General features: G+C 40.6%; 1 protein-coding gene across 8 annotated transcripts in view; it reads right to left on the minus strand.

Moving 5' to 3' along the window:
* Positions 1–2,025: 2,025 nt before the first annotated feature.
* CCDC158 (coiled-coil domain containing 158) overlaps positions 2,026–22,935 on the minus strand; it is a 93,503-nt gene continuing 72,593 nt past the window's right edge. For 3 of the 8 annotated variants that reach the window (XM_045079898.1, XM_045079900.1, XM_045079899.1), the window contains 6 exons: positions 15,650–15,810; positions 13,094–13,153; positions 9,302–9,369; positions 6,728–6,886; positions 4,951–5,058; positions 2,029–2,379 (listed from right to left, as the gene is read on the minus strand). In XM_045079898.1, the coding sequence (XP_044935833.1) occupies positions 2,303–2,379; positions 4,951–5,058; positions 6,728–6,886; positions 9,302–9,369; positions 13,094–13,153; positions 15,650–15,810 (633 nt within the window). In that variant the 3' untranslated portion in view covers positions 2,029–2,302. Of the gene's footprint in view, positions 2,380–4,950; positions 5,059–6,727; positions 6,887–9,301; positions 9,370–10,886; positions 11,160–13,093; positions 13,154–15,649; positions 15,811–22,935 lie in introns of those variants that run through there. The other 5 variants (XM_045079897.1, XM_045079896.1, XM_045079902.1 and 2 more) reach the window with 4 other exon arrangements.

Genomic DNA, 22,935 nt, shown 5'->3' on the forward strand with positions numbered 1-22,935 from the left:
TACTTTAATTTTTATATGTTAAAACAACTTGTAATAAGTATATAACATCTTTTGGCGCAAGTGTTTAATCTTGGTTATAGGTGGTCTTTGCTGAAGAGCATAAACCCCATAGAAAATATATTAGGAAGTGCTTAAAAGAACGTAATTTTTGGCTCATAGCACTTATATGTTAAATTCACATATACGTTTGATATTCTTCAGGATGAATTTCATGTTCTACTGGTTAAGATCTTCATAGGGCATTTACCCTTACTTCACCGAATGTGCAACATTTCTATTAGGTAAAATTGAAGGTAAAACAATTTACAATAAAAATATCTTGAGAGTTCTTTGACCAGCGATTTTGTTACCTGATGAAATAAAAATTAATCTTTCAGTAAAACCAACTGAAGTCAAAGATACAGTAAAACCAACTGAGGTAAGATACAGTATTAAACTGCACATTTAAAAAAAATCATTGAAAAGCTGGACATGCTTAGAGCATCCACGCTGCCGTTTAGAAGAGCAACGGGAGGGTTTGGCTGATGATCTGCGCAGTGAGGACTGATGCCGGCTGCTGTCACAGACACCAGGCACTTAAAGAAGGCGGCAGCAAGGGGTGCCTGGGTGGCTCAGGGGGTTCAAGCCTCTGCCTTCGGCTCAGGTCATGATCTCAGGGTCCTGGGATCGAGCCCCACATCAGGCTCTCTGCTCAGCAAGGAGCCTGCTTCCCTCTCTCTCTCTGCTTGCCTCTTTGCCTACTTGTGATCTCTGTCAAATAAATAAATAAAATCTTAAAAAAAAAAAAAAAGGCTGCAGCAGAAGCCAGTTTACTGCTCACTGAGGAGCGGTGGGGGTTTCTGGGAGAAGGGTGGCTCACGTTGTCACCCAGGCTGCTTCTGTGCTGAGGCTCTGCGTCCTCTAGGACCTCCCTGCCCACCGGACCCAGCTCATGGCAGGGGACGTGAAGTGAGGAGAGACAAAGGCTTAGTAAAGCTTCTGGCCACACACTGCTCTGACCAGTGAGAACCTGTCAGGAGACGTGAGGGCAGAGGCGGGACCCGAGAGCCCCTGCAGGGCAGCCGGGCGTCCGGAGATCTGCGCAGTGCCCGGGAGTGTGGACTGTTCTGCACGGCCGTCCGCCCGCCACACTGTCCTGCGGTCTGGGCAGGAAGACCAGAGAGACTGATTACAGGGCTGCGGCTGAAAGCTCCCCTAAGGGGACAAGGCGGGTGGCGGGTGGAGGATCAAGGCCTGGAGGAGACTGCAGAGCTTCCAGGTCGGCAGACACATCTAGCTTCTGGGAGGGCGACGTGCCCGAGAGGGTATGAAGTCTTCACCGACGGGACTGTCTCACTCTGCCCCGTGCCTCTCCCAGTTCGCCGCTCCGCGGCTGCTTCCTTGCAAATACATGGGTAACACTCAGTAAAACACTTTGCTGAGTGCTGTGATCTGTTCTAGCAAATCAGAGAAACGGAGGCGTGGGTGCGGGGAACCCCGATTCGGAGCAGGTGGGTTGGAAGCCCGGGTGGTCCAGCCACCTGCCTGCATCTCAAGTGGGGGGACAGTCTTGGGGGGGCTGAACCCCGGAGCCCGGAGAATCTGGCACTGACCGCAGGTCGCCGGTGCTAGGATCGAGCCGACTCCTAGGCCGGCTGGCTGGTGTCCACAGAGAACGGGCGAATGGGGTTAGAAGACACTTGCACAAATCCCCCAATCTGAGAAAACCTAATCCAGGCCAGTTTTTAACTAGAAGATACCCACTGGCTGAAGAACACGTTTTTCCCCTTTCTTTGTTTGTGGTTACTAATATGTGAGAGAGAAACCTTTCCACAAGTTTTGTAGGGGCCCCAAGGTTCTGTTATCCGATGACACTCATCACTAAAGACGGAACAGTGAGTTCAGGGTCATGAGAGGAACCCCGCCAGTGCGCTGGAGTCTGTCCTTTTGTTCTGGCCCTTATACCGCATATTTTACTTGCATATGCAGGTTTTTCTGGTTTGTTTGTTTTTTTAAAGCCGAAAACAGTAAGTATTGCTTATGCACCCGTGAAGATAATGAAAACATAATTACTCCGGCACACTGGTCCAAGCTCCGGTTCATACCTTACAAGGTGCGCATCTCTTTCACGTCTGGCCAGAACGGTGTAAAGTTTAACTATGGGAGCATTCAAGAATAGTTTATTTCAAAATAGAGTTTACAGGACAGGGTATCTTTTATTAAATTTTCACATAAAAAGAAAAAAGTACACAGGGCACTAATTATAAGCAACACCACAATTAATTGGGCCTCATTCCTCTGTAAACAAGAGGCAAACAATGTATCATTTTAGTAACATTTTTTCCTGGTCTTTCACTTTCTGTATCCTCTTTTCTTGATTTCTGATCATTGAAGACATTGCTGAAAATGTTGACAAAACAAAGTTAGATTAGCAACATCTACTCCGATTTAAATTCTATAATGTGCTTCTTAAAAGGTCAGCTTGCTACTATGGAATAAATACATTCTGAGCTCAGGAAGTTCTTAAACATTTCAAAGTAGCATATTTTTGAAAAGACTGATGTTAAAGAGCTAATAAGGGTAAATCTTTACTCTTTCAGTTGTTTTAAGTGAGCATAATTATTACAGCAGCAGTACAACTAACTGGAAGTAAGCTGAACCCCTCAGAAGGGTACCACGAGAGACGAGGGTGAGGGCCAGTATTGGGCTCTGCTACCCCAGTTTGCTGACTGAACCCCCTCAGAGGTCATCACGGAAAACTGTTTGGTGAGTATATTCGTGTACAAGCACACATGTGCACACACTTGGCTTTGCACAAATGGAAATATGTGGTATAAGTCGTTCTTATAGAAAAAAGTCAACATTTTTCCAGTTCAACTCATGTTTTGTTATGACTGCACAGTATTCCATTATACAAATGTACCAACATGTTAGTAAATAAGATTTTAAGAAGTTGATTTCTCGTGCTTCTGACTACACAGTGAATCAGTCATGGGGATGGCAGGTACAGCGCAGGGACCAGAGTGAATGGTTTTGTAATGGCGTTGCGTGGTGGGTGACAGATGGTAGCTACGCTTGAGGCGAGCACAGCCCAGAGAAGCTGACCGCTGTGTTGTGCACCGAAACTGAGATAACATTGTGAGCCACACTTCAGTAGAGAAGTTGCTCTCTCAGTGCGGAGGACCCTAAGGGGAGGGAGGGAAAACTGGATGGGAAGTCGTCAGAGAGGGAGACAAACCATGAGAGACTCTTAACTCCAGGAAACAAGCTGAGGGCTGCTGGGGAGGCGGGTGGGGCTGGGTTAACTGGGTGACGGGCGTTAAGGAGGGCACGAGATGTGATGAGCACTGGGTGTGCTACGCAACTGATCCACCACCTCTGAAACTAATGATGTACCATATGTTGGCTACTTCAATTTAAATTTAAAAATTGCTTATTTTCATTTACAAACAAGGCTATTTGTAAACAGGCTTTTGTGTGTCTATACAATTTTTTTTCTTGAATTAATTGCTAAAAGTGGAATTTCTGGGTCAAAGCATATGTACAATTTAAATTTTGATAAAGGCTACCAAAATTCTCTCCAAAATATCTGTTTCATGATTTCCAAGAGACTTTCCATCCAGACAATGCATCAAATAAAAAGGTCTTTTTAGTTTTTAAAAGATACAGTATGTCTCCCATTTGGATCATTACATTCTTATACTGAGTATATACTCAGATATATACTCAGAAATGAAGTAAAAATGTGAGTAAAATGGGGCCAATAAGATAATGCATCCTTTAAAAAAACACAATAAGCTTAAAATCAAATGCTTTTCTTGGTGTACATACACAGGGATCTGGGATTATTAGAAGGGATTTGGAGTTTTCCCTACTAACAATTTGGTATAGTCTTAGCATATTAAAAAAATGTGGGCTTTGGAATCAGCAATTGCTGACCAAGCCTCACTCTACTCCTCAGTGTGTGACTTAGAACTTACTGACCGATTGTGATGTGATCTTCAGCTTCCTCCTTTAAAAGGACCTGATAGCAGTACCCACCTCCCAGCACTGTTGGGAGACTCACGTCAAGAAAGCTGAAGTCAGGCACGGAGTACAGGGCCTGGCACATAGTAAGTGCTCAATAAACACGAAGCACAACTTCCAACTTTTAATAAGGTTCAATTTACTTGAGAAGGAATTGTCCTTAGAAAAATATTTATTATCCTTCATCCAGCAACTTATACTCCCTAGAGACGGAACAATGGGCTCAGAATAACAAGTATACTCCAAAATTATTTCTCTCGGACAAAGGCTCCTGGATTCATGAATTTATACCAGGAAAACATAAAACGTGATAGTGCTCCCAAATCCCGGAACATATCCATAAGCTCCCACCTGCATAGGAACGTCCACTTAGAACTTGTGCCCCCAAAGTTGCCTCCCACCGGCAGAATACGAAAGTTTCTCATTCACATAGCTTTAGCACGTTTAAAAGTAGTTTCTCCTTTTGTCTAGCGATTCACGTGGTGGCACAGTTTCTTCTCACCTACCCTAATTTAAATCCTGGGGAAGGTACAATGAGGTTCTTTTGCCTTCTGGCTATCAACTGCAATGTTATCCTGGCTACACACCTCACAGGGACACTGGTGTACACACCAGTGCTTTCATACACACCTCACAGGGACAAGGAGGACAGTGTGTGGGCAAATCTCATGTGAAAACTGCTCAAAACTTGTCCTGCTGAGGGCTTGGTCAGCAGCGTTCGCACCCCTATTAGACGACAGAGTAGAGCGAGGCTTAGGTGACCTGCCCGGGGCTGCACAATGAATGCCGGGGTTGGTCGTGGCTAAGACCTTCACATTTTGGCTAGGGTTTCCGAATTGCTTATTCAGTATCCTCTTCGGCTGCTTTCTAGGTAGGAGGTTTAACAGAAAAGGAAGGCGAGGATTCTTTCGAGCCAGGAAGCTCTGTCTGAAATGTGCACAGTACCTTGGTTCTTCATCTGTAAATCTTCTACAAGAGTCTGCAAGCTTTCCAGTCTGTTCTGAAGCTTCCTGCACGTTTTTCCTGTTGTTTCTATTGGCTGAGACTGTGAAGCTATTAGAAAATTGCTTAGATGTGATATTAAAAGTTTATTCGGTATTTTAGAAATCTTCCAATTACAGGTTAAACAAGCTTTCCTTTAAAATATTGGAAACTTTAAGACATAAAAAAAGTGTTTAAATATAGCAATACTAGCTAATATGACTCTTTCAAACTAATCTGATTTATTAGGATTTAATTACATAACATTAAATGGGAAGAATGAGAAGAATACTTTAAATTTAATGATACCTTCTGCATTATGAATTACAGATTTTCATTCCAAACCTGAGTAGTTCCGTTTATGTAGGATTTGGAAGAGAAAGATTTAATACTGACCACGGCAATGATTTTGAATGTGCGTGAGACCAAGTGCCCATGTTAGCGGCTGTGCCCGGAATGAGGACAGTGTTATAAGCGGGAGAGACGGTGCAGACGCTGACGTGGCCACAGTGACCCTGGAATCAATGTGGTGGCGGCAGGTGAAGCGGGCTAGAAGCATGTCGGCTAAACCCTAAGAAGTGTACTAAGTTTTGCCAGTCTCAAAAAAGACTGATTGGCAATCTTGAAGTTTTAATTTGATCTTAGTCCCTGATTGCTGCATAATCTTGAGAATATTTTTCTGGTGGCTCATTTTCCTACCAACAAAATACCTTTTCCATATAGATGGTGGTATTGAAGGCAATCACCTAAGAATTAGTTTAGTTCAAAAGGATGAAAAACAGTTACTCGGAGAGTTTTCACATGAATAATACATGATGTTTGACGAGTATCTGAAAATAGAAAAAAATGCCATGCTAGTATGTAATCATGAATTAATGATGAGGTGACCAGATGCGTTGTTATACTCCTGCCAAGTCACAGCTCTAGTAGTGAAAGAATTTGCTGCTTTTTAAAAATACTAAAGGATAAATATAAGAGAGGAAGGAGGAACAAAATGCAGAAAAAAGTGAAAAAGAAAATGTATTAAAATCTGTGATTAGGTTTTGGTGTTCCTATTTTGGGGGGAATCTAGAAAGTGTGAGGCAGAAGATTTCTCAAGACTAAGAACTGACTGATCAGTGATGCAACAACTTGCCCAGTTGGTCCCGTGCCAAGCGGAGCGAAGCCGGAGAGCACCGGGGTGTCTGCGTGGCCGTCGTGCACGAGAAAAACATCCCAAGTTCAGTCCAACATGTCCTGCAATACCTAGCATCCACTTATTAGTCACGCACTGTAACCTAAATCAAACCATTTTTCTCATCTGTCTTAGCAAACAACAAATGAACTTGAAATTTTGAAAATGAGGACATTTTTGACAAGTCTGTATGAGAGATACTTGCGCTTACAAAGGCGGAGACGGGAGAGAGCCATGGTTTTAGAGAATGTAAGAAAAGTCAGAGCATAAAAAAAAAAAGACTCCAAATCTTATAGTAAAATAGGAAGGGAAATTTCATTACTCATGTCAGAGAAAGAAAGAGAAAATATCCACGTAGAATATTATTTATTAAGGAGAGGGCGTGAGCGTCGTGCACACGTGTGTGTGCACACGCACAAGAGCTATTTCATTTAAATGAGACCCACTTCAGGTACACGGCATCGTAAGGACACCATGCGAAATCCTACTAATTCTGATTGTGGAAAATAACTTTGAACTCACCAGGGTAGGAAGTCAGTCTCCTCAGTGGCACCAGATCGCTCTTACCTTTAACAGAGTCAGACGAATGCACAGGTTTCGTGGATCTGTACTGGGGTGTGGAACCCACTGAGTCTTCAACCGAACTAGTCAGCAGTGAGTGAACCGGGGACTTCTTAGGAGACGAATGGAATGATCGAGAAGCTGAATTTTTCACAGACGGACTTGCTAAAATTTGGCAAGAACAAAAGCAAAAGGAGAGAATTAATTAAAAATAGTATATTAGCACCTCTTAAAAAGTCAAACTTTCATGAGAAAATGTTCCCAAGTGATTGTGGTGAGGAGAGGTCCTAATAAATACCCAAGGCTTCGGGTTCGAACAGCAAAGGAGTAAGACTTGCCCTTGGGGATCCCGAGGCCCAGCTTTAAATGACCTTAATTCCTGACTGGATTAAATGGATCTGGGAGTATGGAGTTCTTGGTTGTCTAGCACGGATGCTATCTGGAAGAAGGTAACCTCATTCTAGGCCTCAGACTATCTGTATAATTTTTCAAATATGTCTATCATACAATAAAAATAGCCAGGCATAGAAGGGGACAAAATGACACGGCAGAAAACCAAGAGAAAAAAAATACAGATCATAGATACAAGTAATAGATGTAGACCCATGAGGTCTGGATAATGGAGGCCCAAGACAACCACAGATTTCAACAGCATTATTCCAAACCCCAAACAGGCTCTTCTTACCTAAAGAAAACCACACCTGGACATATCAATAAAAACTGCTTAAAAAAAAAAAATCCTCAAAAAACAAACCAAAGACAAAACAATCCTAAAGCTGCCAAAAGGGCAAAAAGGACAGATTACATTTAAATGAGCAACGACTAAACTTAGAACAGCCTCCTTAGTAGAAACAGCGGAAGCCAGAAAACAATAGAATATTTTCAAAGTGAAGGAAAAATGTCCACCTGACATTCTATACTCAACAAAAATACTCTTCAAAGGTGAAAATGAAATAAAGACAAGTTCCGAAAAATGGAAACTGAGAGAAGGTATCACCAGCAGACTTCCATTAAAGGAAAAATTTAAGGCACAAGAATAAAATGATACCAGATAGAAAGTAAAGTGTGAGTATGTGGGTTTGTCTAAATGGATATTAACTGTAAAAATGGTGCAAATTATCCACTGTGGTAGTCACCTGTATAATTAAAATATATATGTGACAACAATTGTATACAATTTGAAAAGACAGAAAATGGAATCAACATGCTCTGAAGTACTCACAGCACAATCAAAAAAGTAAAAGCACTCATTGATCTTCATCTAACAAGGCAAGGATATGCTGCGTTCTCCTGGGTAATTATTAAAACAACAGTGGAAACATGCAAGTGAAGCATTAACTTCAAATAAAGACTATTATTCTTCAAAATAGTAGTTTGTAAGAGAGTTCTCATAAATTATGGTTCATTTAAAAATTAATAATTTTCATTTATTTAAAATTATGTTTTGGGGCGCCTGGGTGGCTCAGTGGGTTAAGACTCTGCCTTCAGCTCAGGTCATGATCTCAGGGTCGTGGGATCGAGCCCCCGCATCGGGCTCTCTGCTCGGCAGGGAGCCTGCTTCCTCCTCTCTCTCTTTCTGCCTGCCTTTCTGCCTGTCAAAGAAATAAACAAAATCTTTAAAAAAAACAAACTATGTTTTGATTTTAGATATAGATTTACAATCTTCTATAAAAAAATAATAACAAGAAAGTGCAGAAACTTATCTTTCTCCGATCTCTTTCACTTCATACCTCAATTTTCTGTATTTACAGTACTACTGGCCAGATATATAGCTAAACTTTTGGTGAATTACTATCATTTTCAGTTTCATTCTTTCTCATTCGTTTTATTCTCTTCTATAGGAAGATTAATTATACCTTCCAAATCTAATATGCTGTCTGTAATTATTTTCATCTTTTTTTGTAATTGTCTCTAGAGGCCCATCGAGTCTGCGTGATCGCAGTCATGCCTATCCTACTTCCTTTTCCTAGGGTTTTCCCCTGGCATGGTTTTATTTTTCTCTTCCATTTCTCCTCTGTTACGCCATTTTGCTTTTCGACAAATTCTGTTTCCTTTCAACTTCTTCCTTGGCCTCCCTATTTTACAGACAGGATCATACTCTTTGGAAATTATGAAAAGAACCATCTGTCTCCATTCTTTCTTTTCATCCGCTCAGTAAGTATTTACTGAGCACCTGCTATATTCCCGGGATGCATCAGGAAACCAAACAATTGCAGGCATTTGCCCTCGGGCAGCTTTGTCTGGCGTGTGCCGACTCAGTCATCTTTGTGAACAACATAAATCAGTAAGTTACACATTAAAAAATACTAAGTGTGATTAAAAAAAGAAAAAGGGTGAGTGGGAGTCTGGCAGAGCTGCAGTTTTTACAGAGGGTGGTTAAGGGTAGTCTCACGGGGTAGTGACATCTGGGCGGCGGCTTTAGTGCAGCTGAGGAATCGGCAACACACGAGGAACAGTGGTGTAAAGGCCTGAGGAGAGAAGCCGCCTGGTCTGTTGAAGGGACGATTCCGTCGAGGATGAAGCCGACTGGGGCGGGGGAGGGGGGCCGGCCCAGCTTCCGCGCGTTCCCTGCCTACTCACCTGTGGACGGGAACGTGAAGCAGCTGGATGGGTCCTCCAAGTCTCCCGTGTGCAATGTGACAGGCTCTCTGCAAGCACAAGGACCGTCATGCAAACACTCCACTCCACCAACACAGGGCTGAGATTCACGGACAGGAGGACGCTAACGCACGAGAGTGAGAGCTTACAAATATAAACTAAAGATGCCAGTTTTGATCCTAACTTCCAGAAATCCTACAACGCCCGAAGAGGGAGATCCCAAGCTGCATCATCTTCATGCATTCGGTACCCATGAACATTTTGCAGAAGAGAAATGTAATAATGTTGGTTATAAGATTCACTTTTTGTAGTATTAGCTATCAAACCCAGTATTTCTCTCAGCAATTCTAAGAGACACGATCTTAGTAACTTATTTTAAAAATTAAAAAAAAAAAAGACAAAAAAAGGAAACTCTCTTGGCAATAGTAGTATCACTTCACAGAACTATCAGACTTACTTAAATCCACAAGTTGGAATAAACCACCCTCTTCTCTGTGGTTTGGGTAACGGTGTAAGAATACGATGGCAGTAGTTCCCTTGAAGGACGTTTGTGATGTCAACACCGTTTTCACTGTAATACCACCAAGATATGGCCTGATTTTTAATTTTCAGTCTCTTATAAGTATACAGTGGAGTTTCCCAGAGGCTCCATGATATCTGATTTCACAATAGATTAAATGCAGGTGCAGATATGAGCGTCCAGCTGTCTTTTTTTTTCTTAATATTTTATTTTATTTATTTGACAGATAGAGATCCCAAGTAGGCAGAGAGGCAGGCAGAGAGAGAGAGGGAAGCAGGATCCTTGCTGAGCAGAGAGCCCGATGCGGGGCTCAGTCCCAGGACCCTGGGATCATGACCTGAGCCGAAGGCAGAGGCTTTAACCCACCGAGCCACCCAGGCGCCCCTCCAGCTGCCTTCTATTAAGCCAAACATTAAACTGTAAAACAATGCCTTCTCAACAATTTTTTGTTTGAAAAAATTAGTTTTTAACCTAAAATGCCATTATGTTAACATGTAATATACTTAGTTATTTCTAAATGTATATCAAACTGTTTTAATGCTTAATAGGAAAACTTATTTTCCAATACTCGGAATAGCAATAGAAACGACCTGTACAAACAAAAGTTCTCAGGAATCTTCAATATTGGTGACCACAAAGGGGGCCCGAGACCAGTAAGTTTGTTCCTGGAAAGGAAGGCCACGGCTATACTGTGGGGAGGCGTCACTCTCAGGGCGGTTGCCGCTGCAGTAGGGCAGTGGGGGGGCTTTGAAGGTTTGGGGGCTGGGAAACGGACATAGTCTGAGGTGTGCTTTAAGCAGATCCATTTGAAGCTGATACACAGCAGGGACGAACGCGCAAGAGACGTTGAAGAGATGTTTAAAAACATCCACACTGAACACTGTCAAGGCCACCACAATGGCCTAATAAGGGAACAAGACCGAACGCAGAGTGGCAGGCTCAGTCGTGGTGGCCACGTCTGTCCGCTTCTGAGTACCAAGAACCTGCGAGTGTCCCAGAGACTGGGCAGATGCCAGGAAATCAAGGGTCTTTGGGTGGGAAGCTTACCCTGGGTTGTCGGGGAGGTTATCCCCACCATATCCTAAGGCAGGAGGCCGGGGGAGGTTTCATTCGGAAGAGAGAAGACAATGGGGCAGGCGCGGCCGACGGAGGGATGCGGAGATGCTGCGCTGTGCTGTGCGCGGAGATGAAGGGAGACGCCACGAGCCGGAGCGCAAGGAATGAAGCTCCGGGAGCCGAAGAAAGGTGAGGAGACAGATTAACCCCACAAGCTTCGGGAGGGGTCAGGCCCTGCCGACATGGGGACTTCGCCCGGTGGCGCTGATGGAAATGGGAGAGAGATACATCTGTGTTGTTTTTGGTTAGAGTCGCTGATTTTGTTAGAGCCGTCTCAGGGAAGGGAAGCAGGCCGTCCGAGAGGATGTACAAAGAAGAAAATGGAGTTGAGAACTGCTTCGGAGTTGAAAGTGATAAGATCTGGTGACGAGAGAAACGAGACAGAAGAGAAAGAAGAACCGGAGATAATGGTAGGATTTAAGCAGAGGCGCTCTGGAAAGCAGGGGGCCCTTCGCAGAAACAGCAGATGACACGGGGGGGGGGGGTGGTTTGCAGAATGATGGCCTTTGTTCCGTGGCCACCCTTCAAGTTAAATCAACACAGTCCTTATCCCCAGAACGGAATAAAACATTAAAGACACGAGCTCCTCTGTATGGGGATTTGTGCTTGAGTTACTCTGAGAGCCTCATCTCTGAGACATTTTCTGGAGAACCGACTTATTTTGTTGAGTAAAGCAAAGATGCCGCAATGACAGTGAAATGTTGTAGTGAAACAGCAACTGTTGTATTTTTTTCTCCTCTTATGTGTGAAGTTTTTCAATAGCCAATTTACCACAGTAGAGAGTAGTTAAATGCATCTTTAATTTTCGAGTATGTTTCATACTTTTCGGAGCTTCTGTGAAATATCTGAAAACCTCTTCTTCCTGGGGTGCCTGGCAGCTCAGTTGGTTAAGCGTTCGGCTCCTAGTTGGGGCTCAGGTCATGATCTGGGGGTCTGGAGATCAACACCCCCAGCAGGGGGGCGTCTGCCTTCAGTTCTCTCTCCCTCCCCCTGCCAGCCTCTGCTTGTTTGTGTGCTCTGTCTCTCAAATAAATAAAATCTTAAAAAAGAAAGGAAGAAAGGAAGGAAGAAAACCTCTTCTTCCCATTTGAACGCAGGAAGGGGCCAAGTCCAGCTTTTCCTCCCTAATCTCTCTCTTTACAATCATTGCTGAAGGAAATAGGTTTTTTGGTCGTAGAAAAACTACAGCAGAGCTTACATATCTTAGGGGAGCGGCCCCTCGGTGCCCCATGCCTAGAATTGTGCTCTTCCCCAAGGAGCTTAGTCCAGGTACACAGACGTGGTCACGCACCTGAGCTCAGGAACCAGCAAGACCAGAGTTCTAATCTGACTCCCCTGTTCACAAAGCTACATGACTCTGGCAAGTTGGGTAAGCAATCTGAGTCTTCATTTCTAGTCCATATATGGATATAATAATGCCTAAGCCAAAAACTAAGTCAGAGAGACAAAATGAAATAAGCCCCAAAAGATCCAGAAAATGTAAAAAATAAAAATGTGCCATAGATAGCTGTAGATATTACTAATAGGTTCTATACCTTGGTGAGAAGAAAATCAAAACTCATTAAAGAGAAGGATCTAGTTTAGAAAGATTCAAGTTCGTTGTATATATTGACAAAGCAGTAGAGACAGTAAGAAAATATTGTCTTTGTTATATATATATATATATATATATATATATATATAAATACTGTCTTTGTTATATATATATATATATATATATACATATACATATAAAATACTGTCTTCATTCATTCACTAAACAAGTATTTATCAAACAACTACTCTGTGCTCTGTGTCAGACAATACGGCTGATGCTGGAGATACAGCAATGAATTAGGCTCCACCCAGCTGGATTTAAACAGAATTCATTTTCATAGTCTCACGACAGGAGAAAGACTCTGATCTTTTTTTTTTTTCAGGTGGTGAAATAGAAAAGATAAAAGTAAGGTTTTTTCCCAGGCAATCAATAAACAGATGTTAAAACTGTAAGCCCATGTCTGTCCTGCCCACTGTTACGTTCTACGGACCTAGCCTGGAGGGTGGCACATCGCGGGGGTCCAACCAGCTATCGAATTAATAAGTAAGTAGTAGACACGGGGACTCTCATATAGCCAGGGACTGATAAGATCATTTCTCACCTGCTGAGGGTATCACTGGATTTGCTGCCTTCAGTGGAGTCCCTTAATGAGTTGTTGCTTCTGTCGGCAGAAGGGTGAGAGAAACGAAGGGTACACGATGTTATTTTTACTTAGTGATGAAACTGTGTTGTTCCTCTGAACCCTGCTTTTACACCAATGCAGATTCAAGAGTGAGACTGGGGCGCTGGCTCTTCCAGGCGGTAAAACATGTAAAGAAGAGCTTGAAGACGAAAGGAATGGACTCCTTTTGGGAGCCAGGAGCAGTCTTTTTTGGTTAGAGCGCACTGTGGGAGTCAAGCAGGCTGGTGACAAGTTGGGGAGGGGCTGCAGGGGCAGACAGAGAGACGGGGCCTGATGCAGCAGCGGGCGAGGAGGTGATGAGGACCTGTGAGCCACGTTCTTCTTGTCTTACATGGATAACAGATCAGTATTAGATTTTTTTCCTCCTTGGCTAAAAAAAAGACGTCTCTGTTGAGGGGTTATGGATTTCATTTCTTTATGCTCTTTTTAGGATCTCATTTTAAAATTTAGCTCTTTAATTACTGAGGAAAATAGGATTGATCTCTGTGGGGGTTCTTAAAATCCTGTACTGGAGGTTGTTAGACTTTCCTTCCAGACTACCTTCCTCTCAAAAGTTAGGTAAACCATTGTAAATGAGTGTAAAATGTAGGAAAAAAATCTTCCATGTATGGTATGGTATACCATATAAATATCTTCCTATGGGTAAACAGCAGCAAAATTTAAGATAAGTCAAAAAAATTCCTGTTGATTTCTAGAAAATACATTACACTGTATGTATATATACTGAAATCTGATTTAATTTCAGTTAATGTAACAGCTTGCTTTCAATGCCCAAATGCCCATCGGTTCCCACATAAACTGTCCAGACTTCCTAAGTTACCTGGAAACATAAAAAAATTACTGGACAATTAATTAGATCAGAATCTCAGATTCTTCTTACCTATGGCATATCTCTAATCTCAGGCTTGATTCAGTTATGCAATCTCTTTCTCTAACATCTCTGTATAAATATAATTCTCAGTTAATTATACAAAACAATTTCCAGATTCCATGTATTTTTAGAACAATCAATTGCTCTTGAAAGCACAACAGCAGATTTTAGGCCTCCAAGCAAATTTTGCAGAAGGCTGCCCCTGGAATTCATCAGGTCAGAAATGCTTTCACAGACTCTTAAAAGCTTTAAGCTGAGTTTAGGCTTTGGTAACAAGGTCATTTGTAGAATTATAGCAAATTAACATGCATTCTTTAAAGGCAGGGACCAAATATATTCATGAACATATTCATATTCAATACAATTCAATATAATTTAGGCCCACAATTAGTGGCTAACGTGATGGAAATCACCTGATCAAGAAATCACAGTCATCTTTGTGGAATGATTAGTGCTGGGAGCCTGGGCTCCAACTTTTACTTTTGGTTTTGCCTCTTTGCTTCATAGGAGAAGACAATACAATCTATGCCCAAATTAACTCCTCTGTCAAATGAACTTAATAATAAATATTGCCCTGCCTTACAAGGCATGTATGTTGCTTTGTACATACATGTATTCCTCAGTGGAGTGGCCAATGGAATGTTTCTGACATGTGATTCAGAGAATGCAATGTTATGCTAGGTAACTGGGCTGGGCTGCGCTTACTATTTTACTATTACTATTAATAATAGTATTAATAAATACCAAATAAATCCAGCTAATATTTAACTACTTCAGGTTAACATAGACTAATTAAACATCTTAAAAAACTGGAGATTGCTGATATGTAAGTATTATTTTAGAAAGTATTACTTTTAGATATTTATCATACAACCAGAAAATGAATATTACAAAAGGTTGTTGTAATACTAATGGCTAGTATACAATTAATATTATTATACCAAAATTTAGTGTTTACTGTGTTAAAATGCTTTCAGTTAATCTAATAATAATACACAGTAAAATTTTGAAACAGTATTTGAAAAGAACATGAGAATCTCATTGATTTCTGCAGGTAATACAGGGACGGGCTGGAGAACTGGCGGAAATCTTTTTCAGGTGTGACCTTCTATTCATTTGGTATATGTCACTGGCATGAATCTCTAGAGAACCATGGACTCTCCTATTAGATTATATCTGGAGAGTCATGTAGTCCTCACGGGTTTAGTTTAGCTCCACCATGGAAATGGGTAGCTGCAGGCAACTCAACCTTTTGAAATTTGTTTTTCTCCTTTTTAAGATGGAAATAAAAGCTCCTGCCCTGTCTGGTTTCAAACAGTTGTTATGGTAATCAGATAAGATTATGCATGTGAAATCTGTTGGGAACTATAAATTACTACTCGATGTAACTTTGGGTAACGCCTTGCTTTGATGACTTCCTTCTGGACAGAATAATAACTGTATCATTTGCTCTTGATGTCACGTTGCTTGACTTCTCTTTCACTCCTTCCACTTTCATGTTGTTTTCCTTGGTGAGGTCAGATACTCTTGGAAGTTAAACCTGCCCCTCCCCCAGAGAACCCCGGGAGAGAAGCTCTCCCGTCCCGCATCCCCCCCAGCCTTACACAGCCGCGTAGGAGACTCCCAGGGACGGTGTTCTCCCGTCCTCCTCGGGCTTGCCCAGCGGCACAGCTGGCTCCTCGTTGATCACACTTCTCAGCTCTTGGAGCAGCTGTTTCAGGTCCCTTGTTGGATCTTCCTTCAATGTGGTGGGTTTCATAGAGTGCTGTATTAAAACAATGTATAATACAAACACTGTAGGCTTTTTTTTTTTTTTTTAAGATTCAGATGCTGTTTCCTATTGTAAAATTAATTCAGCTGGTAAGTAAAAATTATGGAAGAGAAAGAAGGAACAACAAAAATCACCTGTGATCTTACTACTCAGGGATAATCAAGAATAACTCATTAATAATCAACACAGTATTACATTTAATTTATAAGTGTGTGTATACTTCTTTATATATCCATATTAATAAATTAGAGGATACACACATAGGCTCAAACTATACACGGCAATTTTTAAGTCATTTTTAAAGAAATGTTAACAATGTAGTATGGATAGTGCATTGTGTCATTAAATATTTACAACTATGTCTAGGCAAAATAATTCCAATACTTTTTAAGGGCTGAATTTTATAAGGCTACAGAACTTTAGAAGTAAGGAACTCCTTAGAGATGAATTAATTAACCACCCCCTGCATTATTATTATTTTTTTAAAGATTTTATTTATTTATTTGTAAGAGACAGAGGGAGAGAGAGCAAGCGAGCACAGGCAGACAAAGAGGCAGGCAGAGGCAGAGGGAGAAGCAGGCTCCCTGCCGAGCAAGGAGCCCGATGTGGGACTCGATCCCAGGACCCTGGGATCATGACCTGAGCCGAAGGCAGCTGCTTAACCAACTGAGCCACCCAGGCGTCCCCACCCCCTGCATTATACTTATGAGGAAAGAGACAGTATTTTCAGACTAGGTTAGTTGGTATTTGAGAATAATTTTAAATGATTTTCAGATATATAAGTATTCCCTGATGAATATTTATAATATAATAAAAGTTATAGATGTTCCCAAAAGGCACCTCAAAAGGGGAAACCAACTGATAATCAGCCATTGCTCTGGAGAGCAGGTGGTCTTAGCTGGAGGACACTCATGGCTAGAAAGTCATCAATCACCATCAAGCTATTTCAGCTGGAGGTTTAACTTTTTAAGTTAACATTAGTTTAACTCCAATGTAGAGTTAAACCTGCCATATATGTTGGTTGTTGAATGAACATTGGTTTTGCTTTTCTAGGATCTATGCCAAGTAAGTGTTGATGCTATTGTATGACCCTCACATTCCCCTTCCTTTCCTGACCCTGCAGACATACCGCAGGTAACACGCAGCTGAACATGTCAAGAGTTCTGACTGACTGAGAAAGAGATCACAAGTAGGCAGAGAGGCAGAGAGAAAGGGAGAAGCAGGCTCCCCATTGAGCAGAGAGCACAATACAGAGCTCCATCCCAGGATCCTGAGATCATGACCTGAGCCGAAGGCAGATGCTTTAACCCACTGAGCCACTGAGGCGCCCCCAGTAGCTTGCCTTTTTTCTGGAATCCTTATTTTAGAAATCTCTAGGGAAACCCAAAGACAAAAGGGGAGAGAAAACAAGGACATCAGAGTACATTTTAGCCTTCGACACCTAAAGCCACAGCAATCAGTGCACAGAGTCTAACTCCTAGCCAGATAAATACAACACCCTCACCCTGAAGTTCTATATTTCTCAGTTCTTTTTACCCAGTACATCATGTTCAGCTTTCAACAAAAAATTAAACTGATACTAAAAAGATTAAAAAAACGCAGCTGAAGAGACAGAGCCAGACTCAGATGTGGTAGAGATTCTGGAACTATTAGACTAGGAGTTTCATGATTAATATACTAAAGGTTCTGATGGAAAAAGTGGACGACATACAAAAACAGATCATGTGAGCAGAAAAACTGAAATTCTAGGACAGAATCAAAAGGAAATTCTAGAAAAAAATTGAAAAGAAATGAAGAAGACCTTTGATAGGCTTATCAGTAGGCTGGACATGACCATGAAAGTAATCAGGGAGCTTGAGGAAAATTTTTTTTTTTTTTTTTTAAGATTTGTTCATTTTAGAGAGAACAAGAGAGAGAGTGAGAGAAATTGAGAGTGTGTGCAAGAGAGCATGTGAGCAGGGAGGGGCAGAGGGGCAGGAAGATGGAGGAAGAATCTGAACCAGACTCTTCACCGAGTGTAGAGCCCGACACGGGGTCCGATCCCATAATCACGAGGTTGTGACCAGAGCTGAGACCAAGAGTCGGTGCTCAACTGACTGAGCCACCCAGGTGCTCCTGCTTGAGGAAGTTTTAATGGAAACTTCTAAAACTGAAATGCAAAGAGAAAAAAAATTAAGAAGATGGACCAGAAAGTTGAAGAACTGTGGGACCTAAGAGGTGTAACATACACATGCTGGGGGTACCACAAGGAAAAGAGAGAAAGAAATAGAACAAAGATAGATGTAATAATGGCTGAGAATTTTCCAAGATTAATGACAGAACAGATCCGGAACCCCATGATACATCAAACAATGCAGACACTAAAAACAACCTCCCCGTAGGCCTATCATATTCAAACTGCAGAAAATCAAAGACAAAAGGTTTTTAAAGAAGTCAGAGGGAGAAAACAGAGTATTACATCAGACTTCTCTTCAGAAACCACACGGGCAAGAAGAGACTTGAGTAAAGTATTTAAAATATTGAGATAAAACCTCCCCACCGATTTAGAACTATACCCTGAAAAATTATCTTTCAGAAGTGAAGGAGAAATAAGATTCTCAAACAAATAAAAATCGAGGGAATTTGTTGTCAGCAGATCTACCTTCTAAGAAGTGTTAAAAGAAGTTCTTCAGAGGGGAAGAAAATGATATAGGTCGGAAACTCAGATTTACATAGAGAGAGGAAGATCCTTAGAGAAAGAATAAAAGAAGGTAAAATAAAGAACTTTCTTTTAATTGCTCTAACAACAGTCTGTTCAAATAATAATAGGAATAATGCATAATAATATTATAATACATAAAATTATAATAATATACACAAAATATATGTGTATATACACATGCTTAGGGATAAGTGAAATGAATGACCACCTTGATACAAGGGACAAGGAGGAGGAAATAGGACTATTTTGTTATTATAAGGTCCCTGTACAACCCATGACAGGTAGTGTCATTTCAAAGTGGATGGGGATTAGTTGTAAATATATACTGCAAATTCTAGGACAACCACTAAAAAGGAAAAAAGGAAATATAATTTATATGCTAAGAAGGGAGAGAAAATAACATTTTTTTAAAGGTTTTATTTATTTATTTCACAGAGACAGACACAGGGAGAAAGGGGACACAAACAGGGGGAGTGGGAGAGGGAGAAGCAGGCTCCCTGCTGAGCGGGGAGCCCAAGGCAAGGCTTGACCCCAGGACCCCGGGATCATGACCTGAGCTGACGGCAGATGCTTAACTACTGAGCTACCCAGGTGCCCCCTAACATTCTATTTTAAAATGCTCAATTAAAACCACAAAAGGCAGAAAAAGAGTAAAAGACAAAAATAGGAATAAGAACAAAAACAATGACAAGAAAATAGTAACAAACATGATAATATTAACCTAGTTATATGAGGAAGGAGTTTAAATATCAATGCTCCAAATATACTGATTAAAAGACAGGGGTTGTCAGGATGCAACAAAAACCAGGACTGACTATACGTTGTCAGAAACCTACTTTACAAATAAAGACACATATAGATTAAAAGTAAGGAGATGGAGAAAGAAATATCATGCTAATACTAATAAAAAGAAAGCTGGAGTAGCTACATTAATTGCAGACAGAGCAAGCTTCTGAGCAAGGAAAAGAGGGCCATTACATGGTGATAAAGGGATCAATTCTCCAAGAAGATCTAACAATCCTTAATGTGTATGCACTTAGCAGAAGGGCATCAAAATATGCGAGGCGAAAACTGATGAAACTGCAAGGAGAAAAAGATGAATCCACTATTACAGCCAACCGCACTTCCATAACTCTCTGTCAACAATGGACAAATTCAGCAGGCAGAAAGTCAGCAAAGACAGAGCTGAACTGAACAGCACTTGCAGTCGATTGGAATAATTAACATCTATAGATTACTTCATCCAAAAAATAGCAGAGCACGTACTCTGACGTATATGGAACATTCCTCAAGATAGACCACATTTTGGGCTACAAGTACACATGAACAATTTTTAAAGAATAAAAATCATACAATGTCTACTCTAGGATTACACATAGAATTGAACCTGAAACCAATAACAAAAAGATAGTTGGGGGCGCCTGGGTGGCTCAGTTGTTAAATGTCTGCCTTCAGCTCAGGTCATGATCCTGGAGTCCCGGGACTGAGTCCCACGTCGGGCTCCCAGCTCAGCAGGGAGTCTGCTTCACCCTATGACCCTCACCCCACTTGTGTTCTCTCTCCCTCTCTCTCTCTCTCTCAAGAAAAAAAAGAAAAAGATAGTTGGAAAATTCCCAAATGATTGCAGATAAACCAGTACACTCCTGAAGAATGCACGAACCAAAAATGAAACATGATTTCGGGGTCCTGGGATTGAGCCTCATGTCCTGCCCCTAGCCCAGTGGGGAGTCTGCTTCTGCCTCTCCCTCTCCCCCCTGCTTGTGTGCATGTGCTCTGTCAAATATATAAATCATTAAAAAATAATCATCCCAGAAGTTATAGCTATTCAAAAAGAAAAGAAATAAAAGGTATACAGATTTGCAAAGGAAGAATTAAAACTGTCTTTCTTCACAAATGATAGGACCCTTTATGTAGATAATCTCAGAGAATCAACAATAACAACAAAACTCCTGGAACAAATAAGAGATCATTGCAAAGTGGCAGGATACAAGATTATTATGTAAAAGTCAATTGCTTTCCCACATATCAGCAATGAAAAACTGGAATTTAAGAATTAAAAACAGTATACCAAAATAAAATAAAATAAATAAAAACAGTATACCATTTATATTAGTACCAAAAGTGTAAATACTTAGGTATGAATCTAACAAAATATGTACAAGATTTATATGAGTAACATTATAAAATTCAGACATAAAAATCAAAGAGCTAAATAAGTGGAAAGATATTCCATATTCATGGATAAGACTCACTCTTGTTAAGATGTCAGTTCTTTCCAATCTGATTTATGAATTCAATGCAATCCCAACCAAAATCCTAGTAATTTTTAAGTTTTGAGGATCCTGACAAATTGATTGTACAGTTCATATGGAAAGGCAAAAAAGCCCAGAATAGCAAATACAATATTGATGGAGAACAAAGTTGGACAACTGACAAGAGCCCATTTACCATGATAAGACAAGCGTGGCACTGGTAAAAGATGAATTAAATAAATCAAAGGAACAGGATAAAGAGCCAGACACAAATATAGGCAACTGATCCTTAACAAAACAGCAAAGGCGACTCAATGGAGAAAGGGCTGTATTTTCAACAAATGGTGCAACAACCGGACATCCACATGCAAAACAAAACAAAACAAAACAAAACAAATGTAGATGCAGACCATACATCTGGATGCATATGGGAGCTTTATTCGTAACTTCTAAAACTTAGATGCTTTCAAGATGTCCTTTAATAGGTGAGTGGATAGACAAACTGTGGTACATCCATGCTATGCAATATTATTCGGTGACAAAAAGAAATGAGCTATTAATTCATGACAAGACATGGAACTGTGCAAGCATATTACTAAGTGAAAGAAGCCACTGTGAAAGGACCACATCTTAAATGATTCCTATTCTATGACATTCTGGAAAAGGCAAAACTGTGGAGACAGTTAAAAGATCACCGGTTATCAGAGGTTCCGAGGAAGGAAGGGAGTGATGATTAGGTGGGAAACAAGGCACTTGTAGGGGTGGTAAAAGTACTGTTAGTGATACTGCAATTGTGTATACACGTGATGATACACTTGTCAAAACCCACAGAACGTACAACACAAGGGGAAACTCCAATATAATCGACGGACTTTAGTTAATAATAATGTATCAATATTGGCTCATCCTTTGTGATACATGCACAGTAATGAAAGACGGGAAGGACACGGGAAACTGTAGGGTGGGGGCAAAGGGAGTCTGTGGAAGCTCTCTACAGCTTCTGTTCAGTTTTTCTGTAAATCTGAAACTACTGTAGAAATATCAAGTCTATTCATTTAAGAGGAAAAAAGAGATGTGGGCTTTGGAAGCAAAACAACAGAGAGTCATGTTAATTCACACATTCAGCGGCAGGATGTGACTCAAGAGGGACTCTTATGCCACACCCTTCCCATCACCATGTGACCACTGCACAGGCGAAATCAGTAGTTTGTTTTGGTTTTGATATGTATGTTATTGTTATCTGTACATTTTTCCATGTTTATTGGGTATTGGCATTTATTTGTGAATTTTGTATCTATAAAATTTGCATCTTCAGTATAATTTTCTTTTAAAGGATATACTATTTTCATCCAGATATATAAAAACTCTCTATATGATAGATAGTAGCCCTTCATTCAAAATATTTTTTAGTTTGTGGTTTCCTTTTAATTTTGTTTAAGGTGGTGTTTTGTGACTTGTATAAGTCATAGTATTTGTTTTATTTAGTCAAAATTATCAATCTTCTAAGGTTTATATACCTTGCAATATTTATATTGATTCATTTTTAATACACTAATTCATATGGAAATATTTTGATTTACAATGTGAGCAAAGTACTTCTTAAAATTAGAAAACAGCTGGGAAGTGAAAAATTCTAAAACATTGTTTATGTATGACTCTTTTCTGGCTAGTAAAGAAATAACTAAACATAGATCCTGAAGTTACCAGATCTCATTAAAGAATCATGTTCTCTCTCACCCCAATCTTTTGACTCTTAGGATACACATTAAGGCTATTTCTAGAAGATACACATTTTCAAGTTAAAACTTCCACAAGCTTTTTGTTTCAAGGAAAGGATATAAGCTTATGCTCTGCAGTTAAACTTAAGGTTTATTTTGTGATTGGAGTAGTCTCCTATTGCATTGTGACTCTGAAATCATTTTAGGTTAGACTTGTTGCCAAAATGAATCCTAAATTATATCTCTAATGCACCTCTATCTTCTCCAAATATGGTTCTCCCTAATGGCCTTAGTCCATTACAGGCAAATGTATGAGTTATGATGTAAGATAAGTAATGTCCAAGGAGACTATGTGCTTCTCAACTGGCTCTATCTCCATTCTCCAAAGATAGAAGATAAATGGAAAAGCTAAAAATAAAAGCTTGATCTCACTCAGTTTGAATTAGAC

The sequence above is a fragment of the Mustela putorius genome, unplaced genomic scaffold, assembly GCF_011764305.1.
Source record: "Mustela putorius furo isolate JIRA1106 unplaced genomic scaffold, ASM1176430v1.1 tig00000430_pilon_pilon_pilon, whole genome shotgun sequence".
NCBI classification, from domain to species: Eukaryota; Metazoa; Chordata; class Mammalia; order Carnivora; family Mustelidae; genus Mustela; species Mustela putorius.